The sequence below is a fragment of the Hydra vulgaris genome, chromosome 02, assembly GCF_038396675.1.
Source record: "Hydra vulgaris chromosome 02, alternate assembly HydraT2T_AEP".
NCBI lineage: Eukaryota > Metazoa > Cnidaria > Hydrozoa > Anthoathecata > Hydridae > Hydra > Hydra vulgaris.
Window position 1 is genome coordinate 42,950,001 of NC_088921.1, and position 19,546 is coordinate 42,969,546.

General features: G+C 28.0%; 1 protein-coding gene across 2 annotated transcripts in view; it reads left to right on the forward strand.

Annotated features, from left to right (window-relative positions):
- LOC101240630 (mitochondrial-processing peptidase subunit alpha) overlaps positions 1-19,546 on the forward strand; it is an 85,274-nt gene that overhangs the window by 11,216 nt on the left and 54,512 nt on the right. For both annotated transcript variants that reach the window (XM_065790993.1, XM_065790992.1), the window contains exons 2-3: positions 15,771-15,850; positions 18,268-18,350. In XM_065790993.1, coding sequence (XP_065647065.1) covers positions 15,771-15,850; positions 18,268-18,350 — 163 coding nt within the window. The remainder of the gene's footprint in view (positions 1-15,770; positions 15,851-18,267; positions 18,351-19,546) is intronic.

Below are 19,546 nucleotides of genomic sequence, written 5' to 3' on the forward strand. Positions count from 1 at the left end.
CCACAAAAACGCAAATTTAATTGACCAGAATGTTTTTAAAAACATTCTGAATGTTTTGAAAACATTCTGGATGTTTTTAAAACATTCAGAATGTTTTTAACAATATAAACAATGTTTTTATTTTTATTTTTTTGAATAAAATGTTTTTATTTTTATTTTTTTTACTGTAAATCATGCGCGGAGTGTTGCTGCATCGACTATCTTATAGCATGACTCGCAAGGGAGTGCTGCTACATCGACTGACAAATAGCCTGACTTGCAAGGGAGTGCTGCTACATCGACTGACAAATAGCCTGACCCGCAAGGGAGTGCTGCTACATCGACTGAGGGTTTGGTTGGGGCAGGCAGTCTATCATTATTAAAAAAAAAATATATATATATATTTATATATCAAAAGTATTTCCTAACTTATGATTTTGGTTTAGGTTTATTGAACTATGTGCACACTCTGGACACAAAAGAATGTTAAAAATCTCAGCTAACAATGTCATCTTAACTATTCAGTTTCCTGTAATGTTTTTATATAAAAGTCATCAATAACTTCAACTTTTAAACCATTTACTTGGAAACTGTTTTGTGCTGTTATCTTTAATTTTAACTACAGAGCTTTCAGTAACACCTTTAAGTCAAATAAGAGTGTTAGTTTCTATTAAACATCTTACTTTTTAGTCATTTAGATAGAAGTTTACAAGATGATTTTTCCACTTTAATTTGTATATATATTTGTATATATATTTTTAAACTTATTAGGTTTATATATATTAATAGTCTTTATAAATAAATATATATAGTTAAACAGCAACAAATTTCATAAAGAATAACATATTGTTATAAAACTAAAAAATAAACATATTTAAACCAATTTTTCAGCAAGAATGTCAAAATCAGTAAGTCAACCGCAAGAACCTCATGATTTCTCAGCATTATGTTTATTATGTTGGTTATACATACAAAAAGTCATTTGTACAAACAAAAATCTATAATCAACTTTAAAAAGTGCTAAAAAAGTTGAATAACAGTACTTAAAAGCGTTTGTTATGTGCATTGCTAGGGAACTTAAAACATTGCTAGGGGACAACAACAAATATCTATATAAATGAAATTTTGACCAATTTTAGTATCTATTTAGAAGAAATAAATATAACCAACAGTTTCTACAATAACTTTGAGTTAGGTGAAGTATATTTTTGAAAAATTAATTTTTTTAAATAATTTAAACTTGGGTTTGCGCCCCTTAAATAATAATAAAAAAATAAAGATAATTTTACAAAGTCAAAATCAAGAGCTAATAGGCCAACCCGTTTTTTGTATATACTTACATTTGTATATACTTATATTTGTATATACTTATATATATATATATATATATATATATATATATATATATATATATATATATATATATATATATATATATATATATATATATACAACCCTCGGAATTAGGGTCGGCATTCGGCAATGCCGACCTAACTGCCGACCTGAAAGTATTTGAGATCGGCAAAAGTTTGCCGACCTCGTTTTAATGTTTTATGGTTAGACCTTTGTATCAAATAATTTTTGCCGACCTAATGCCGACCTCAAAAAAATTGAGGTCGGCAAATTATTGCCGACCTCATTTTTCCTAATTCCGAGGGTTGTATATATATATATATATATATATATATATATATATATATATATATATATATATATATATATATATATATATATATATATATATATATATATATATATATATATAGATAGATAGATAGATAGATAGATAGATAGATAGATAGATAGATAGACAGATAGATATACAGTGGTGTAAACTCAGATTTTTTTTGGTTGCCCGCCAATATTTTGAGTTGTCAGATATCATTAAAAAATAAAGTTTAATTAATGTCTTAAACAAGTTTTTTAAAGTGTATGTTTTCACTTGAAATAAAATTATATTTTAATTTTTGATGAATATAAAATTATAAAAAAAATTATTTTCCTTAATGATTTTTTTTTTTGACTTAAGCAGTTATGATTTGCTATATTTTATGTAAGAAAACTGCATTTTAATTTGCATTTATAAAGCAGCGTAAAAAACGTTTTGGTATTTTTATTTGTGTCACGTTTTACATAATTCAACTTTAAATGAATGAGAATTGCGACTTTAATGACTTATAAAAAAGTTTTTTAAAAACATTTGAACTAGCATTTTAAACATATTCGTATTTTTATTGCGCACTCGCTCTTTTAATGAGAGAAAGAAAAGTTTTTTGTAATTAAACTTTGAATGAATAATAATTGAAAGATGAAATAGCTTTCAATCAAAGTTTTTTTGAAGTTATTCTTAATAACTTATAAATAAAAATGTATCATTATATTTAAATTATTTTTAATTATATAATAATGGAATGTTTACTATTATCGAGCTCATAATAAAACTTTATTTGTATTATAAAATTTTTAATATATTATTTAAACAAATGTTTCAACAAAATTAAATAAAAAAAGTTTATTATTTAATTAAAGCTGTTTGAAAAATAAACATCTTAACATAACAAATTTTTATAATTTAATTTCCTAAAAACGTTTGCTAATTATTAGCAGTTATGACTTCAAAACTTTCATTCGTGCTTTATAAAAAGCGAAAATCTGCGTTCTAATTTAAACAGAATGATGTAAGTTAAAAGAAAAGAAGGAAAATAAGTTTCAACAATCACACTTTAAAAATGTTGCTTTATTGTTACGTTAGATCAAAAAGTAATTATCGAAAGCTATTTCGCTGATAAAAAGTAATTGTCTTTCGAAAACAAATGAACAAATTTACCTTTAGCTGCAAAAATGTTGCTAAATGTAGAAATGCAAACTGCGGCAAAAGAATCCATTTAAATAATGAGTGATTTAAATTTAAGTAATAAGTTAAAAAATCAACCAATTTAAATAGTCACCCAGCTGGGCAACTCAATTGCATCAAAACACTATTTCTAGTAGCCTTTCAAAAGATGCCATCGGGCGACCACAAGTGTACACCACTGGTATATATATATATATTTTTGAATATAAAGCATAAAAAACAGCTGCGTACAAACTAAATTTATTCTTCGTAATATTTCGATCTGCTTTTGCACAGATCGTCATCAGACGAAAAATATAATACATATATAATATATATAAATATAATATATATATATATATATATATATATATATATATATATATATATATATATATATATATATATATATATATATATATATATATATATATATATATGTATATATATATATATATACACACACACACACACACACAGAGAGAGAGAGTGATAGAGATATATATAGAGAGAGATATATAGATATATCAGTTTTCTCCATTTAGCCAGCACTTTTGTGCTCAAATCTTTTTCGTGCTCGCCCGCCCCCCTGAAAAAACTTTGGCAAGCTTATAAAATAGGGTTTGCCAAAAAAATAAAACCGTTTTGTTTTAAATCTCAATTTATAAATATTTTGTTCATTTGTTCAACTTTTATGAAAAATGGCTTTTTTTTTAACCAGTTTTTTTGAAGCTATTTTATCTAGTATTTATTCAAAGGGTTCTTTTTGCTGTTTTTATTTAAATAGCAGGAAAAAAAAAATTGTTTATATATATATATATATATATATAAATATATATATATATATATATATATATATATATATATATATATATATATATATATATATATATATATATATATATATATATATATATTAGGGTGGCCCTTAGCTGTATTGAAATTTTCGAAAGTGAAAATGTTGCACTTGCCAACCCCTGATTCTGTTCCAATCAACCAAATAAGAAACTTCAAACGCCTTTAAGTTGAAACATAATATGCATAATGATTAATTCCGTTCAAAAGCAACATACTCTTGTCTATGTCGACCATGTTCTTATTTACTACACCAAAAAGCTATAAGGCAAAAACATTTTCATGTACAACAATAACATCCATAGAATCAAAACATAATGTGAACCAATGAACCTTGAACATTACTGTTTCATAAGACAGGATTTAGTAGCAGTTGGGTGCTTTTTATGGTCTTTGGCAACGACCTGTAAAACAAATTGTTTCTCAGTTTCGTCTTTGGTGAGAATGTTATTATAATCCTGAAAGAGTTTGACTCCTCTTTCCGCAACATCATTCACAACCACTATTTTCTTAAGTTTTTCAATTCCACTTTTGTAACCAGGATCATCCTTCCATACTGAAGGGTCTTTGTTCAGAAAATCGGTGCTGAGAAAAAATCTGTTGAAGAATGTTTTTTTACCAGGAGTTAACAGAGATGGAAACTCGATGTTTAAAAAGGAAGAAAAGTCTTTTTTGGGAAGAATATATCTCTTTACTTGATTTTTTTCTTCATACGCTTCTTCATCTTTGTCGAGCAAAACTTGAGCCATATTTCCCCTAACTGCTGGTGGAACATTGTCATCAAATAAGGCAAGAGCAACAGTTTCGGGAACTAAGTACCAGAGGTGGTTATAAAATTTCTTAGCAGCAGCCTTTAGAGTTGCAAAAAAACGCGCTTTTTTCCTCTTGCGTTTTTTTGGGTCAAAAAAATGTGTTTTTTTGGTCTTTTTTTGGTTTTTTTGACTTTTTAAACAAGTTTTTTATTTTTCTTGGTAAATAATTTGGAAGAGTTTTTGTTTTATTCTGTCTATTTATAGTATATGATCATTATAATCACAAATATAATGTATAAACACCAATTTAAAGTTAATGTTTTGATAAAAAATTTAAAGAGCTATTTATTAAGTGTATTTATTAGGCGGTTTAGTATTAAGTTAGTTATAAATCTAGGTATATTGTATGAGAATGTTTATTTGTCATGTTTTACTTCTTAAATATTGCTGTACATCCTAAATATTACACTCATTATATACAGAAACTATACTTGTCCATGACAAAATAACCATTTTTCATAATTTAGATATACTAATATACAATATGATGCTTATTTTATATCAGATTTCAAATTTTTAAAGAAATAGACAACCCTAATATTTATTATGTAATAATTTAGTTTTACATTGTTACATATTTTGAATTATATTGCCAGTAACCCCTTATAAAAAAACCTTAACTTTATTTAATTTACATATTCTAATATTTTTGAATAATAATGTTTTATTAGTTTTAATTCGTTATTAATTTAGTGCTAAGTAGTGTAGCACTGTGTAGTGTAGTATATACTCAATTAAAAAAAAAGGATAAATATTTAAGCAAAAAAATTCAATAATTTAGTAATTTTAACATGTATTTAAACTATAAGATATTCTAATTAGGTGTGCTTTTTGAGTTCGAGTCTTTCTGCCCTAGACTACCTTCATCTAATGATTCATTAACAAAGTCACTGTCACTTTCTATATTAACTGCTTCAGACTCTGACCAAGGCATTGAAGTGCTAGGAGCTTTATTCACACTTGCATTATTAATTTGAGGAGTAGTTATGCTTGTACCATTTTCATAACTGGTGTTTTCAACATTTTCAAGTTTTAAATTGTGTGAAATGAAAACTAGTTTTCCAGCCCTTTCAGTCGTTAATTGATTTCTTTTTGCACTATGAATGTTAGAATAAGTGCTAAAACTTCTCTCACATACTGCACTTGAAGCTGGTAGCTAAAGAATTCTAGACAAACTTTTAATAGTTCAGTAAAGGAACACAACTCTTTCCACCAATTTATGGATTGAGTTATTCTACCTGCACCATTTGATTGGTAATTAGCCAAGTCAAACATCATAATTTCTTTGTTTACTTCAGGCATACTTGCAGCAATGTTGTGTATTGCCTCACATGCATCAATCTATAAAAAGATTTTTCTTTCAATAATTTTACAATTACTTTATTAATTTAAATAGTATTTTCAAATTTGAAAATAGTATTTAATATTATTCAAAATTTTTCCAAAATTTTACTTTTAATGCCCAAGCCATTTTAGCCTTGGGCATTAAAAGTAAACCTTGGTTTTAAGAATCATATATGAATTATGTAAATACCTTTTGTTCTCCAGTCAAGACTCTGCCTTGAAATTTGGGATCTAGTATATTGGCAGCCAAGTGAATTTCTGTTACACAAAAATCTTTTCTTTTCTTGAAGATTTTTTTGGCTTCTTCTTCCTTTTTTGAGAATGGGCTAAGTTTTTAGAGTACAGTAATTTATTAAATCTATTTTTATGATTGTATAATAAAATTAGTTACATAGTTCAATTTTTTTTGTAATATCCATTATATTTATACTTTTAGTTGTATTACCTAGTTCAGGTAGTTTCAAGGAAATGCATGTTACTATACCAGCTGATTTTTTTTGTATATCTCTAAATGCTGCAACAGATAAATGAGAATTTTTTATCTCTTTAACAATATCAGTTACTTGTGACATCAAAACACTTAAAGTTGTCAATTTAAAAAAATCTGTGAACAGTAAATTTAAACCATGTGAAATGCATCCATATCAATGAAGATGGGGATAACAATCTTTTAGACGAGTCCATGCATTTTTCATATTTGCAGCATTGTCAGTCACAATGCCCAAAACTTTATTAGGATTAATTTTTTCTAAAACTTTCTTTATTTCATTTGCTATATATTCACCAGAATGGCTTAATGCTCCAACAATACAGTTTAGGATATATTATATATACTGTACTATATATAAGTATTATATATAGTACATATATAAGTATTATATTATTAAGTATATATAAGTATTATAAACCTATTTACTGATATATTATTTCTGCTTACTGAAATGGTCTTCAGTGTTGTTTGTTATAAATTTAATATCAAAATTATTTATAAAATAATATGCATATTTTAAAAGTCTACCAGTCTGTTAAGTAAATCATTTTCTATTTTATGTGGAGTGACGATCCATTAGCATATATTGCTCTGGCTAGGTGTGTATCAATCAGTTCCTGCAAAAGATAATGTCATATTGGTACATCAGCTAATCATGAAACAAATCTATGCATCATGAACTTTTAATAAGCTAGTTGCCATATCAGTTAATTCTTCAATTAAATCTTAAAATTTAAAAATATAAAACGCACCTTTTCAGTTTTTGTCAGGCTGTCAAACACGGAACTTGGTGTTTTACTTCTACAAATTGATTCAGAAGAGGATGTTCCAAAAGAATCAGATCGTGGATTTTTTGCTTTTGATTCAGCATCTCCAGAAGAGTCTTGCTGTTTTTGACTATGAACTAATTTATTTGTATATAGACTTTATTTCTTTAGGACATTTTCAACATTTTTCAATATGCTTAGTCATTTGAGTTCCATTTTTAGACATAATGTCAAAGCAAAAGGAACATTTAACTCTTTCCATTTTGCTAATTTTTTTTTGCTAAATTTGCTAAAAAGTGTTTATTGTGTCAATATATAACAATAAAGTCAGTAAAAATTAAATAGAGGAAGATAAAGTTAACTAATAATTTTTTATACAGGACTGCAAAAACCGTGTTAACCTAAACATTAACAATAAAACCTTTAAACATACCAAAAGAAAAAGATTTTTAGTCAAATTCAACCTTTGTTTTCCTATATAAATCTGAAATTAAAATGTGTTTAATAATATTGCCATTAAAGTTAAATTTAGTAGCTTAAATGATGAATTTTTAAATATTTCCCAAAAAAAACAAAAAAACAGACCCCGGCGTTTTTTTTCCAAAAAAACGATCAAAAAACCCAAAAAAACAAGAACCAAAAAAACGCGTCACATCTCTAGCAGTCTTACTGACTTGTGGATCTATGTCTCGATAATTAATCAGTAGGCACATGAATAGGAAATCATGATATGGTGCAGTAATTGCTTCTGATGATAGAAACCAGGCTTGAATGTACACTCAAGCAAGGAACATACATATTCTTCTTAAAGAATTCTTCTCCATATGTGATAACTGAAATTGATTTTGAAACAGGTATATCTTGAATGCATAAATTGCCTTTGCCATCCATCTAGCATGACTTACAGCTCCTGGTATACGAAACGATATTCTGTTCTTCGGAATGCCACTAAGAAAGATCATCAACTCCAACAATTCACGGTAATCATCTCTCTGTTGTTTTTGTGTAGAAAGGTAGTGTTCAACAAATCCTAGAATGGTAGACCGGACATTTTCAGGCACTTCATTACTACCAGTTATATAAACGTTCTTGTCGAGTTTCATCCAGGCTTCTCTAAATCTTTTGAAAATGTGGTGACGGCAAGGGAGGTACAATAGGTCACGATTGAACAATTTTTCTAGGTTTGTACAGGCACTATTTACTCGACCTGTGTTGCTTGCTGTTGTATCACAGCAAATTGCCTGAATTTTGTTGGTTAAACCCTACTTCTAAAAGTTACTATTATTGCCAGTCTATCTACCTTTCAACACCAGTGAGTGCTGGGAGCAGCTTTCCATCCCAGTGTAGCACTAATTTTTGGCAATCATTTAGGTTAAGTTTTGCTGAATTTCTGAGTGTCTTGCTTCTCTAAATTTTTTTCTTAGGCGTTGAAAAGAAGTGCGATTTATCACCAGGTTTTTAGTATCACATCTGAAAGCTTCTGCAGCAGCCATTAGTATGTAAGCCCCATTTCTGTCAGTAATTTTGCACCTATCAAAAACTTCTGCGAGATGGGGAGTGAAAAATGGCAATGTACCTTGTGTTGTTAAAACTTTTGCTGCTGCTCCTGCTGTTGATATTTGCTGAATGATGGCAGGTGAATTTTCACTGTTGTCACCACTATCAATGTCTTCACTGCTTGATGCTGAATAATCAGTTTTTGATGTAGAAAGCTCATGAGTGCCAAAATTTTGTTTCATTTCTTCATAAGTCCTTTTTTTCCCGGCAGTTTCCATTGCAGTGCGCTTCAGTGCCCTTTCTTCCTTGTGTTTTAGTTTGTGATCCACCCTGGTTGTCCTGTTTGGCGCTGAAGGATTAAGAAATTCTTATCCTCTTCATTTTTCATCTGTTCCAAAGCTTCTGAATGAGCTATGTCAAACAAATCATCCATATTGTCTACAAAGATATCTCTCTTTTCTTTGTCTTTGCCTGCACCTCTCGTCAAATTCTTTTGTAAGCCTTTCCATTCATCATACAGTTTCAGTATCTTCTCAAGGTCAGTTCTTTTAATATATATATATATATATATATATATATATATATATATATATATATATATATATATATATATATATATATAGAGGCTTTGACAGGAGTAAATGAGTGCACAAGCTATAAATAGTCTGTCTTCACGGGCTATGCAGGCAGTTCGTCCAGAAAGTCTTGCACAGGCTTTTTTTTTAAATTAGTTATTATGTTGTGATGAAATTTTTTTTTTATTCTGAAGTTTTATTTTGTTGATTCTTTATGCCAGGTAAAGTTAAAATTTTAATTCTAATAACAAATGTTTTTTTAGCGATAAAAAGACAGAAAAACAACATTAAAAAAAACTATTGTTTTTTTTTTTTAATAATTTTTTATATTTAATTTTTATTTAATAATTTAGTAATTAATTGAATATTAAATAAAAAACAATAATAAAATGTTAAAATATAATCAATCGTTCTAATAAAACAACAATATATAAAATACTGTTACACATCATAAAGTTGTTTTATAAAAATGAATGATCTTAATTATTTTATTATAAAAGTTCATTCATTTCTCTTCTTCTTTGTGAATGAAAATTTCATTGTATATAAAAATTTCTACAATCGCTTTATTAACAAATAGGAGAGTGACAAATCATTTAAAAAGACTTTTGTAATTAAACTTCAAATAGTTGTATACTTGTATTTAGATTATAGTTTTTCGAAGTTATACTGCAGTTTTTATCTTTCGCTCAGATTTGTAATATATATCTTTTTTTAAATAAACCTTGTTCTATTCTTTTACAATTGTTTTCCAAATGTTTAGACTAAAATTTTAATTACTACTGATGTTTCTGTTCAATTTACTACAAGACTTTTATATGAACTCGTAATTGATTTTGTATTCTTTTTGGAAATTAGGAGAAAATAAGTTAGGTTGATTTTTTTATTAGTTAAAATTTGAGATCTAATTTTGAATTTCAAAGAGACTTAGTACAAAAAGATTTTTTAAGATTCTGGTATATATACTTCTTAAATATATTCTTCTTATATAATATAGGCGTGTATAAAAATATCATTATATGAATTTAAAAAAAAAAAAATTTTCATAACTTTTTAAGCTGTTAAATCCTGAAGATTTTAAGCTGTTATATCCTGAATGAAGTTTTTAAGCTGTTATATCCTGAATGAAGTTTTTAAGCTGTTATATCCTGAATGAAGTTTTGTTAATAACTAATAAAACAATAGCTTTACATTTAAGAAGTTTTTAAAAGAATAGCTAATTAAAAACATAAAAATATTTAACTTTATTTTTACCAAAAGTTTATATTTTGCACGGGCTTTCTTTCGTCCGTGTAAACTGATTTACACGGGTGTGAAGGCAGGCACAGGCTATAGCCCGCAGTTCCTGCCGATGACTATATATATATATATATAAATATATATATAAATATATATAAAACAGTATTGGACATAACATTTGCAACCAACATCGAACAATGCTAAAAAGTGTTCCTAATTTTACATGTCTTAAAAACAAAACGAACTATACTACCACAGCAAACAGTTCAGGAGTCTGGAGTCATAGCATGCCATGACATGAGCAATCAGCTGACAGGTGACAACACACAGGCAGAATTTCGTTGACAAGTGCTATTTTGCAGCGGAGAAAACAAGTGCAACTTTTTTGGTTTGTTTCATTTTCCTAAGTCTGGTCTGTGTCAACGTCACGGAAGTTTTTTAATAATTAAAGGAAGTATCCAGAAGTTTGCAGAAGCATGCATAAGCTTCCAGAAATTTCCAGAAGAAGCATTTGGAAGCATCCAGTAGCATCCAGAAGTATCCAGAAACATTCAGAAGCACCCAGACGCACCCAGAAGCTTCCAAAAACATCGAAAAGAAGCATCTAGAATCTTCCAGAACAGGTTCACACAGGTTCTTTTTACTATATAAGAGACATGTAAATCGACATGTAATTCAGTCAGTATATGGAAGTCAATCAGTCAGTATTATCAAGACAGTTTATCGAAGTGAGTTTTATCAAAGTGTTTTATCGAAGAACATCAATACAAGAAGTGAAATACAACAAGTGTTACATTACATCAATACAGTCCACATCCAACCACGTTGTGTTCCACAGAGCATTATTGTATCATCACAAGGTAAATGTAATACGGTAAGCCTTGAGAAGCGTGATTATTTATTTTTATTATTTTTATGACTTCAAGTGCAAAAATGGCTCCCGACAGTCTTGGATTGGAACTAAGAAAGAAAATTATTGGCGATTACGTAAGTGGAATGTCACAAAAAAGTATTTGTGATAAATATCGCGTGAAAAAATGGACCGTATCAAGACTATGTTCCAAATATCGTTCTACGGGGAAGTTGGCAGCAGATAACAAAGGTGGAAGACCGCGTTCAACCACTTCTAGAGAGGATTCTATGATCGTCAGATCCGTCAAGAAGGATCCCTGGATATCATCAGTCGAGATACAAAAGCAATTAGAGCTGCCTGTATCGGACCGAACAATCAGAAGAGGTGCTGTTGAAGCCGGATTGTTTTCTCGACGCCCTGCAAAGAAACCACTGATTTCACTAAAAAACCAGAAAAAAAGGCTCCTGTTTGCTGCATCTCATATTGACTGGAATGTGCAGAAATGGCGAACTATGCTGTTCAGTGATGAATTGAAGTTCAACATCATTGGGAGCGATGGCTTTTGCCGTGTACGTCGACCGGCCGAAAAACGCCTCGATTTACGTTACTGCCATAAGACCGTGAAGCATGGTGGAGACAATGTAATGGTCTGGGGGTGTTTTTCTGCCAACGGTCTAGGTCCAATACATCGAAACGATGGAATAATGGACCGTTTCATGTATAAAAATATCCTGAAAGATGTTATGTTACCTCATGCTGAATGGAATATGCCAATAAAATGGGTTTTTCAGCAAGACAACGATCCGAAACACATTGCAAAAGTAGTCAAGCAGTGGTTTCAAGACAACCACCTATCGGTGATGGATTGGCCGCCTCAATCTCCGGATCTCAGCCCTATCGAGAACCTGTGGGAGATCGTCAACCGCAGAATTAATCGTGAAGGTGTTCGTAATAAGAATCAACTGTTTGAACAAATCCAAAAGGCCTGGGAAGCGATTCCACAAAGTTTCATTGATCACATGATCGAATCTATGCCTCGAAGATGCAAGGCTGTGATCGACAACAAAGGATTCGCCACGAAATATTGATAGCGAAATACAGCTTGGTCAACATTTTGTCGAGTTGCACTTGTTTTGTCCAGAAGGAAATCAACTTTTTTTAATACTTTTGATTAATATATTAATTTTCGTGTACAAATAATAAACTTTGTGATGAATAAAGCTTGAAGAACTTTGTTTCCTAACAGTTACATAGTTATTTCTCTAAATTGAAAAAATGCAGCACTTTTATATAAAGAAACTAAATTAGCATTTTTTGGTTGCACTCGTTTTGTTCGATACTGTGTGTATATATATATATATATATATATATATATATATATATATATATATATATATATATATATATATATATATATATATATATATATATATATGTCTATTAGTGCGATTCCACCTAGCAAAATTTTTTGAAAACAAAAATTGATATGGGTGTGGTAGATTTTATATGTAAATAGTATAAATATAAAAGCTTAATTGTTTTTGGATGTCACCTATCAATGCTTGGTAAAAAAGTGTCAACTTATGGAGTTTATGGCATTGATAGAATTAAACCAAAACATCAGTTTGAGAATTTTTTCAATTAAATCAATTGCTTGGGATAAAATAATTGGTTTCGTTAACCAATTATTTTATCCCAAGCAATATTATTGTCATAACTTTGTCAATTTTTATCAAAATGCAAAAGCTTGGTATCAAAAGAATGATGGAAGTGTAGACTACAAATTTATATTGAATTCTAACTTCCATGTGTATCCAGTGGATAGAGGGGGGGCACCGAAGCACCACCTTAACAGTAAAAATTGAACACTTTTTACGGGTAAAAGTGTTTGTTTGTTTTTATTCAGCAGTTTTAATATACAAAAGTAGTTATAATCATATACCAGATGTTAACATATTTGATTGTTATCATACCAGATTATTAACATATTTGAGAGATGTATCTTATTATTAACATATTTGAGAGATGCATGAGAGAAAGTTAGGTGTGGTGGTGATGGTTTAAAACATCTTTGTTTCAAAAATTCTTTATTCTTATACACATTTTTATCATTTCGAACTGAGGTAAAACTAGAATCCTACAAAATCATGTTATACAAGTTTTTGCATAAATACAAGGATGTTTGCATGGATCATGGGCACCAACAAGAAGGCAAGGGGCACCTAAATTTTCTAAAATTTGAAAACAGTTTCTTGTTTATCAACGGTTTTTTAATAAACATCAGATCTGCTCAAATTAAAACAGTGCTAAAAATATTTTGACTCCCTTAGAGAATTTTCTTGATGCGATGCAAAAGATAAGTTATAGTCTATTTTGGTTCCAAGATTTCAATAGAGTTAACTGGATATATTTTCTGCCCACTTAATTTGAAGTTTAATTGTTAATTTATTTTTGTTTGAACAGATTTAAATGTAATAATTTCTGTTTTTTTTTTAGTGTCAAAGGATAACTTATTGCAACAGTGCCATTGAACAATGTTGATTATTTTCAGATGGTTGCGGGCTTTTACTTTCAATCTTGAATCAGGTGCAGGCTTTTACTTTCAATCTTGAAGGTAAAAAATTGCATAAATATAATTCAAAATTTCCATTCTTGTGGTTCCGGAATTCAAAATTACCATTTTGGTGCACCCCTAACCATTTGTAATAGTGACAATGAAGATGTTATTGTAATTTTTTACATGCAGAAAATATAATTAATAATGAATTATTTATTATTTAAGTTTTAATAATAATATAATATTTATGAGATTGTTTATGAGATGTTTTAAGATTCCAACAATCTTTAGTTTTTTTGGTTTTTGATAACTAATATTTATACTGAAAAAAACCTGCTGCGGGGGGCTTCAGTATATACATTAACTATCTTCAGCATGCTGCTGCAACGAAGTACCACTACACTGATTGAGGGTTTGGAATGGGGCAGCAATCTTTTCTTGCATTTTTCTTCTTTTTTTTTTTCTTCTAAAAAAGCCATAAAGATAAGCTAAACTAGTGAGCAAATGCTGATCTATATATACTATAGTTTGTATGTATATATATATATATATATATATATATATATATATATATATATATATATATATACATGCACACACATATATCTTTAAAAGTCATATTCTTGTTATACGATATGTTTATAATATGTAAGTTGATTTCAATAAAAAGCAGTGTATAACATTATTGAATAACAATGAATAAGTAATTTTTATGTGTTACCGAAAATTCACTAATCTAATGCAATAGAAAATTTTAAAAAAATCTAATAAAGAATATATTAAATGTTTATGCCCCGATGATCTAAATGGAAGACCAATAGTTGGAGGTTCTTTTTTGCCTACCCAGCGCTTTAATGAACTCGTTGAAAAAATCTTATCACCTTTTGTACCAAAATTAACAATATATATCAAAGATGATTGGCATTTCATTAGAGTACTACCTAATAATATGGAGTACCAAAATACCACTTTATACAGTGTTGATATTTCTAATCTTTATACTAGTATTTCTTATGAACTAGGTTTAGAAACAATTAAATTTTGGATAAGTAAATTACGTGATGATATTCTTATCAGATTTTTGAAAGCTTTTATTTTGAAAAGCGCAAATTTTATTTAAAAGGACAATAATTGTACTTTCAATAATGAGTTTTTCAATCAACTAATCGGAACAGCTATGGAAAATGGCTCCACCATATGCTTGTTTAGTAGTAGGATATCTTGAAGAAGTGAAATTATTTCCTAAAGTCTTACCAAATTTCTTCAATAAAATTGAATGCAAGAATATTAAAAACAATTTCAAAATATACATGAATGATGGTTTTGTCGCTTTATTAAAATCAATTAATGTTAATTTGCTGTTAAAGTGTCTCAATTCTCTACACCCCCATATCAAACATACAGAACAGCAATCTAAAATTTCTTATATGAAAACCACACAGTACCATATTTTAAACTTTTTAGACAACAGTTTTTCTACATTATAACAACATTATTGAAACAGATATTTTTTATAAACCTACAAATTCCTATGACTATCTAAATTAAAATAGCCATCACCCTAACCACCAAAAAAAATCTAATCCAACAAAAATGGACTTCAATAACTAAAATAATTTTTCGATGCAATTACCCAGTAAAAATCATTAACAAAATTCATTAAAAATCATTAAAAATTTGTGAAGCCTCTTCTCAATCTATTATGTCCACTATGGATATATTCAGTATATCTACTTATCTTAATTGTTACATTATTGTAGTATTGATTTTATTAGATATTTATTATATATACAACTTTTACATCTTCAACTTTTAATATTTTATTTACCTCTAATTGTCCAATCAGTATGTGCAACTGTATAATCAACATTATTTTTTTATTTTTCTTTCAAATTTAAAATAAATTTTGATAAAATAAATGAAAACAATGATTATTACAATTTATTTTATTAATTAATTTATTTTACAGCACTTGTTGATGCAGGATCTAGATACGAAATTGATTACGAAGGTGGAGTTTCTCACATTTTGGAAAAACTTGCTTTTCATGTAAGTATGAAATGTCTTAACAATGCTAATGGGAATTTTTTGCTAATTGCAGAATTTTTGTAACACACCTTGACAATACATTTTGTTTATGTTGGCTTTGTAATGGAGTGTTATGTAATGTTATGGAGCGTTATTAATGTTTATTTATAAACTTAATTTTTTTAAACTTTGCACAAAAATTGCTGCATAGAATGAAGATCGTCTTGAAATTAACAAGAAGGAATAAAAGCTTTCATACTAGTGATCAACCAAAATTCTGTTTCGGTATCGGTTTCAGTCAAAATTTCAATTTGAACTGAAACTGAAATTTCAGTTGAAAAGCATACCAAAAAATTTGTAAAATTTCAAAATTTTATCTAATTTAGTAAAAAAAGTGATTTTTTAGAGAAATTTTACAAAATATTTTACTATCTCTAATTTTAAACCAATTGTTCACAAATTACTTAACTTTTTAGTTACTAAATAGCACATTTCCATTTGCTTCTTAAAAGTATCAAAACCGCAAATAAATCAGTCATTGCAGTGCGCATAATATTTTGACTGAAATGTTTGTTTAAAATAGTTTAAATAAGTATTTTTTTATTTTATTTAAGAACGTGTGTTTATTTATAAGCCAAAGTGTAACTTATAAGAAAGTGTATTTATTTATAAGTCAACTTATGTATTATATCTTAATTTGTGAAACACATGTTGTCAATTCTAACATAATATATTTATAAAAAAACAACAAATGTAAAATTACATTTTTTAAATAAAACTTTCTAATGAAATTAATTTTGATTTTGAATAATTTTGAAAATTGCCAAAGTGTTGGTATTGGTTTCCGTGAAATATTTGTCAAAATGTTGGTTTCGGTTTTGGCACTGAACTAGAGTACTCTATATTTCGTTTTATTTCGGTTTCAGGTTTTTTTCTGTTTTGGTCGATCACTATTCCATACCTGTCTCTAAATCAAGAGCAAAGGAGGCACAATTACTAGTAAAGAGGCAAAAGTTTGGCAAAAGCCATCATGAAGAAATTTTTGAAATAACCCCTGTTACCTTTATGATAGTAGTAAGTCATGTGATGATAAGAGGGTGAGTTTGAAGTAGTGTTTATACTCGAGAATTTCTCACAAAATTTTATGTTTTAATTTTTCTCATTTCCCAATAAATTATTTGATATTTCTCCAAAAAATTAAAATTTTTTTTGGCAAGCTAGCATTAAGTTCAAACTGCAATCTCTATATTTTACCGCGTTGTCTGTGTTGTTGGTGTGCATATAAATATCTTTTGAAATCACCGAATTCGAGTATTGAGGGAAATAATAATAAAAGGAAATAAAAAAGCAACTTATGTTACATATGTTACTAATATATGGTGAATTAATGCAATGAGTGTTTGTGGACAAGTGGAGAAGTGTGTACGTGTTTTGTCACGTATGTAAATTATGTTTACGTTTTAATGACTGTGACTGTAAAGTAACTATTTAAGATTTTGTAATTATAAGTAAATGTCAAGGGAGTTTAACTTGCCTTAAATAAAATTCTATTTTATTTAATTGCTTTTATATAAAATTCTTTTTTTATTTTATTTATTCTAATTTTAAAATTCCTTTTTAAAACAGAAAAATAATTTAGCTTCATAATTTTAAAGAAATAGAATTTCAATATTCACTTTCAGTTTTTAAACTATGTACTTAGTTTTTTGTATTTCTAAATAAACTCCAGTTTTTAAGATCTTATTTCAATGTTTGTTAGTTAACAGTTATTGTTTTTCAATTTTTTTTTGATTTTTTAACGACTATTTTTGATTGAAGCATTTAATTTCAATGCTTTTTTTTGTTATTTATTTATTTCCTTACATGTTTGCCAAGTTTATTTATATCTATTATGTACCTATTATTAAACGTTTGTGGACAAATATGAAATATTTTATGTTTCCAAGATTATCGAGAATTCTTGAAAAAGGAAAAAAAAAATTATTTCTCGAGAAATAAAAATTATCGGGAAATGTCGAACACTAGTCTGAAGAAGTAGAAAATAAAATTTGTGTGGTCCAAACCACCTAAAAGAGAACAAGGTGAAACTGAATGCTTGCTTGGTTTAGAGACAAGATACAAATGCAATATGGAGTGAAAGTAAGTTATTAGGTTTGTCTGGAAAATGAGTCACAAAATTATCTAAGTAAGAGATAAGTCATACAAAAGTTATGAGCATTAGTGTTAGCAGGGTCAGTAGTGCTGGAACCAAGTCATTCAGTTAATGAGCAGTAAAGTCACCAATAACATTAATATTGGCTGAAGGATAGATGAATAAAGAGAAAAAGGGCTCAGTCAATTTAACGTTGTTTCTTTATATATACTAACTAAGTAATTGATTTTTTATTGAAAACTATTATTATTTCCGAAGTCTCTATAAAATACTATATATTACTTAGAGCACAGCAAATTATGCAAGTAATGAAGTAATAGTTAAAGAGTTAGAAAAACTGGGAGGTCATGCTGATTGCCAAATATTTCGGTATTTTTTTTTTAGTTTTTTGTTATTTCATGTTGTCTAGTAGAAAACATTTATAAAAAACTTGTTTTAACTTAAAACTATTTTAACTTTAAATATTTATATAAATATAATTTTTTTTTTTTACACTATTAAATATAAACATTTATGCTGTATTATATGATCGAAAAAAGTTTATAATTCACAGAACTTTACTTTAAAATATTTTAACTTTTACAATAATTTATTGTACAAGTTACCTGCTTCATTGTATGTATAATATATTTGTATTTCTATATTTCTATATTATGTATACATATTAGAATGACATATATACAAACATACCTTGTTTAATTAATCAGTCTCTAATATCACTTCACTTGTTTTTATGTTGTTCTATGAATTTTCCTTTTTGTCATCATTTCATAAGCTAACGTTTCTACAGTGATTGAATTAGGTGTAAAGTTGTAAATGTACAAATAAACTGGAATTTCCATACAATTCCTTAGAACATTTTTATAGTCATATTGCTGAGATTTTTCCTATAGCACTTTCATCATTTGATATCATTAAGTCATTTTGTTATTGTTAGCACAGTGAAGTCTCCATTTATGACCTTATTGTTTTTCTTGACAGCAATGTTATTTTTCAGCTTCACTGAAAAGTGAAACTGAAAACAAAATTGTTGTCATTCAGCTACCATAACTAGATGTACCACTTTTTTGTTCAAGTTAATCACTGTTTATTATTTATAATCGCTCATAGATTATGATAATTTTTAATATTCTTTGTTTATTATTATATACTTTTATTGTTGTAAGATGTAGTGAGTTGAGTGGTTTTTACAATATACTGTTTTTATCTATGTTTATAATATATCTATTGTTTATCTCTACTCCATTTATTGTGTATATTTTTTTGTGGATGTTTATCACTATTTTTTTTTCATTTGGTTTTAATTATTGTTATATAAGCTAATGTTCTGATTCACAACATTTTTAGCACGATTAAGGTGGAAAGCTGCTACTCTGTTTGTGCAAGGTTTAAATCCATTTTAGTGATGTTTTTTTTCACCTTTCCTCATATTATAAGTTGATTCTTTGGTTATATTTTATGTTTCTATTGGCTGAGCTTAATATCACCATTGTTGTTATAATGACCATATTGCCATATACATTCTCAAGAAAATTTTCTGCCAGAGATTTTTAGTTGGACAGATT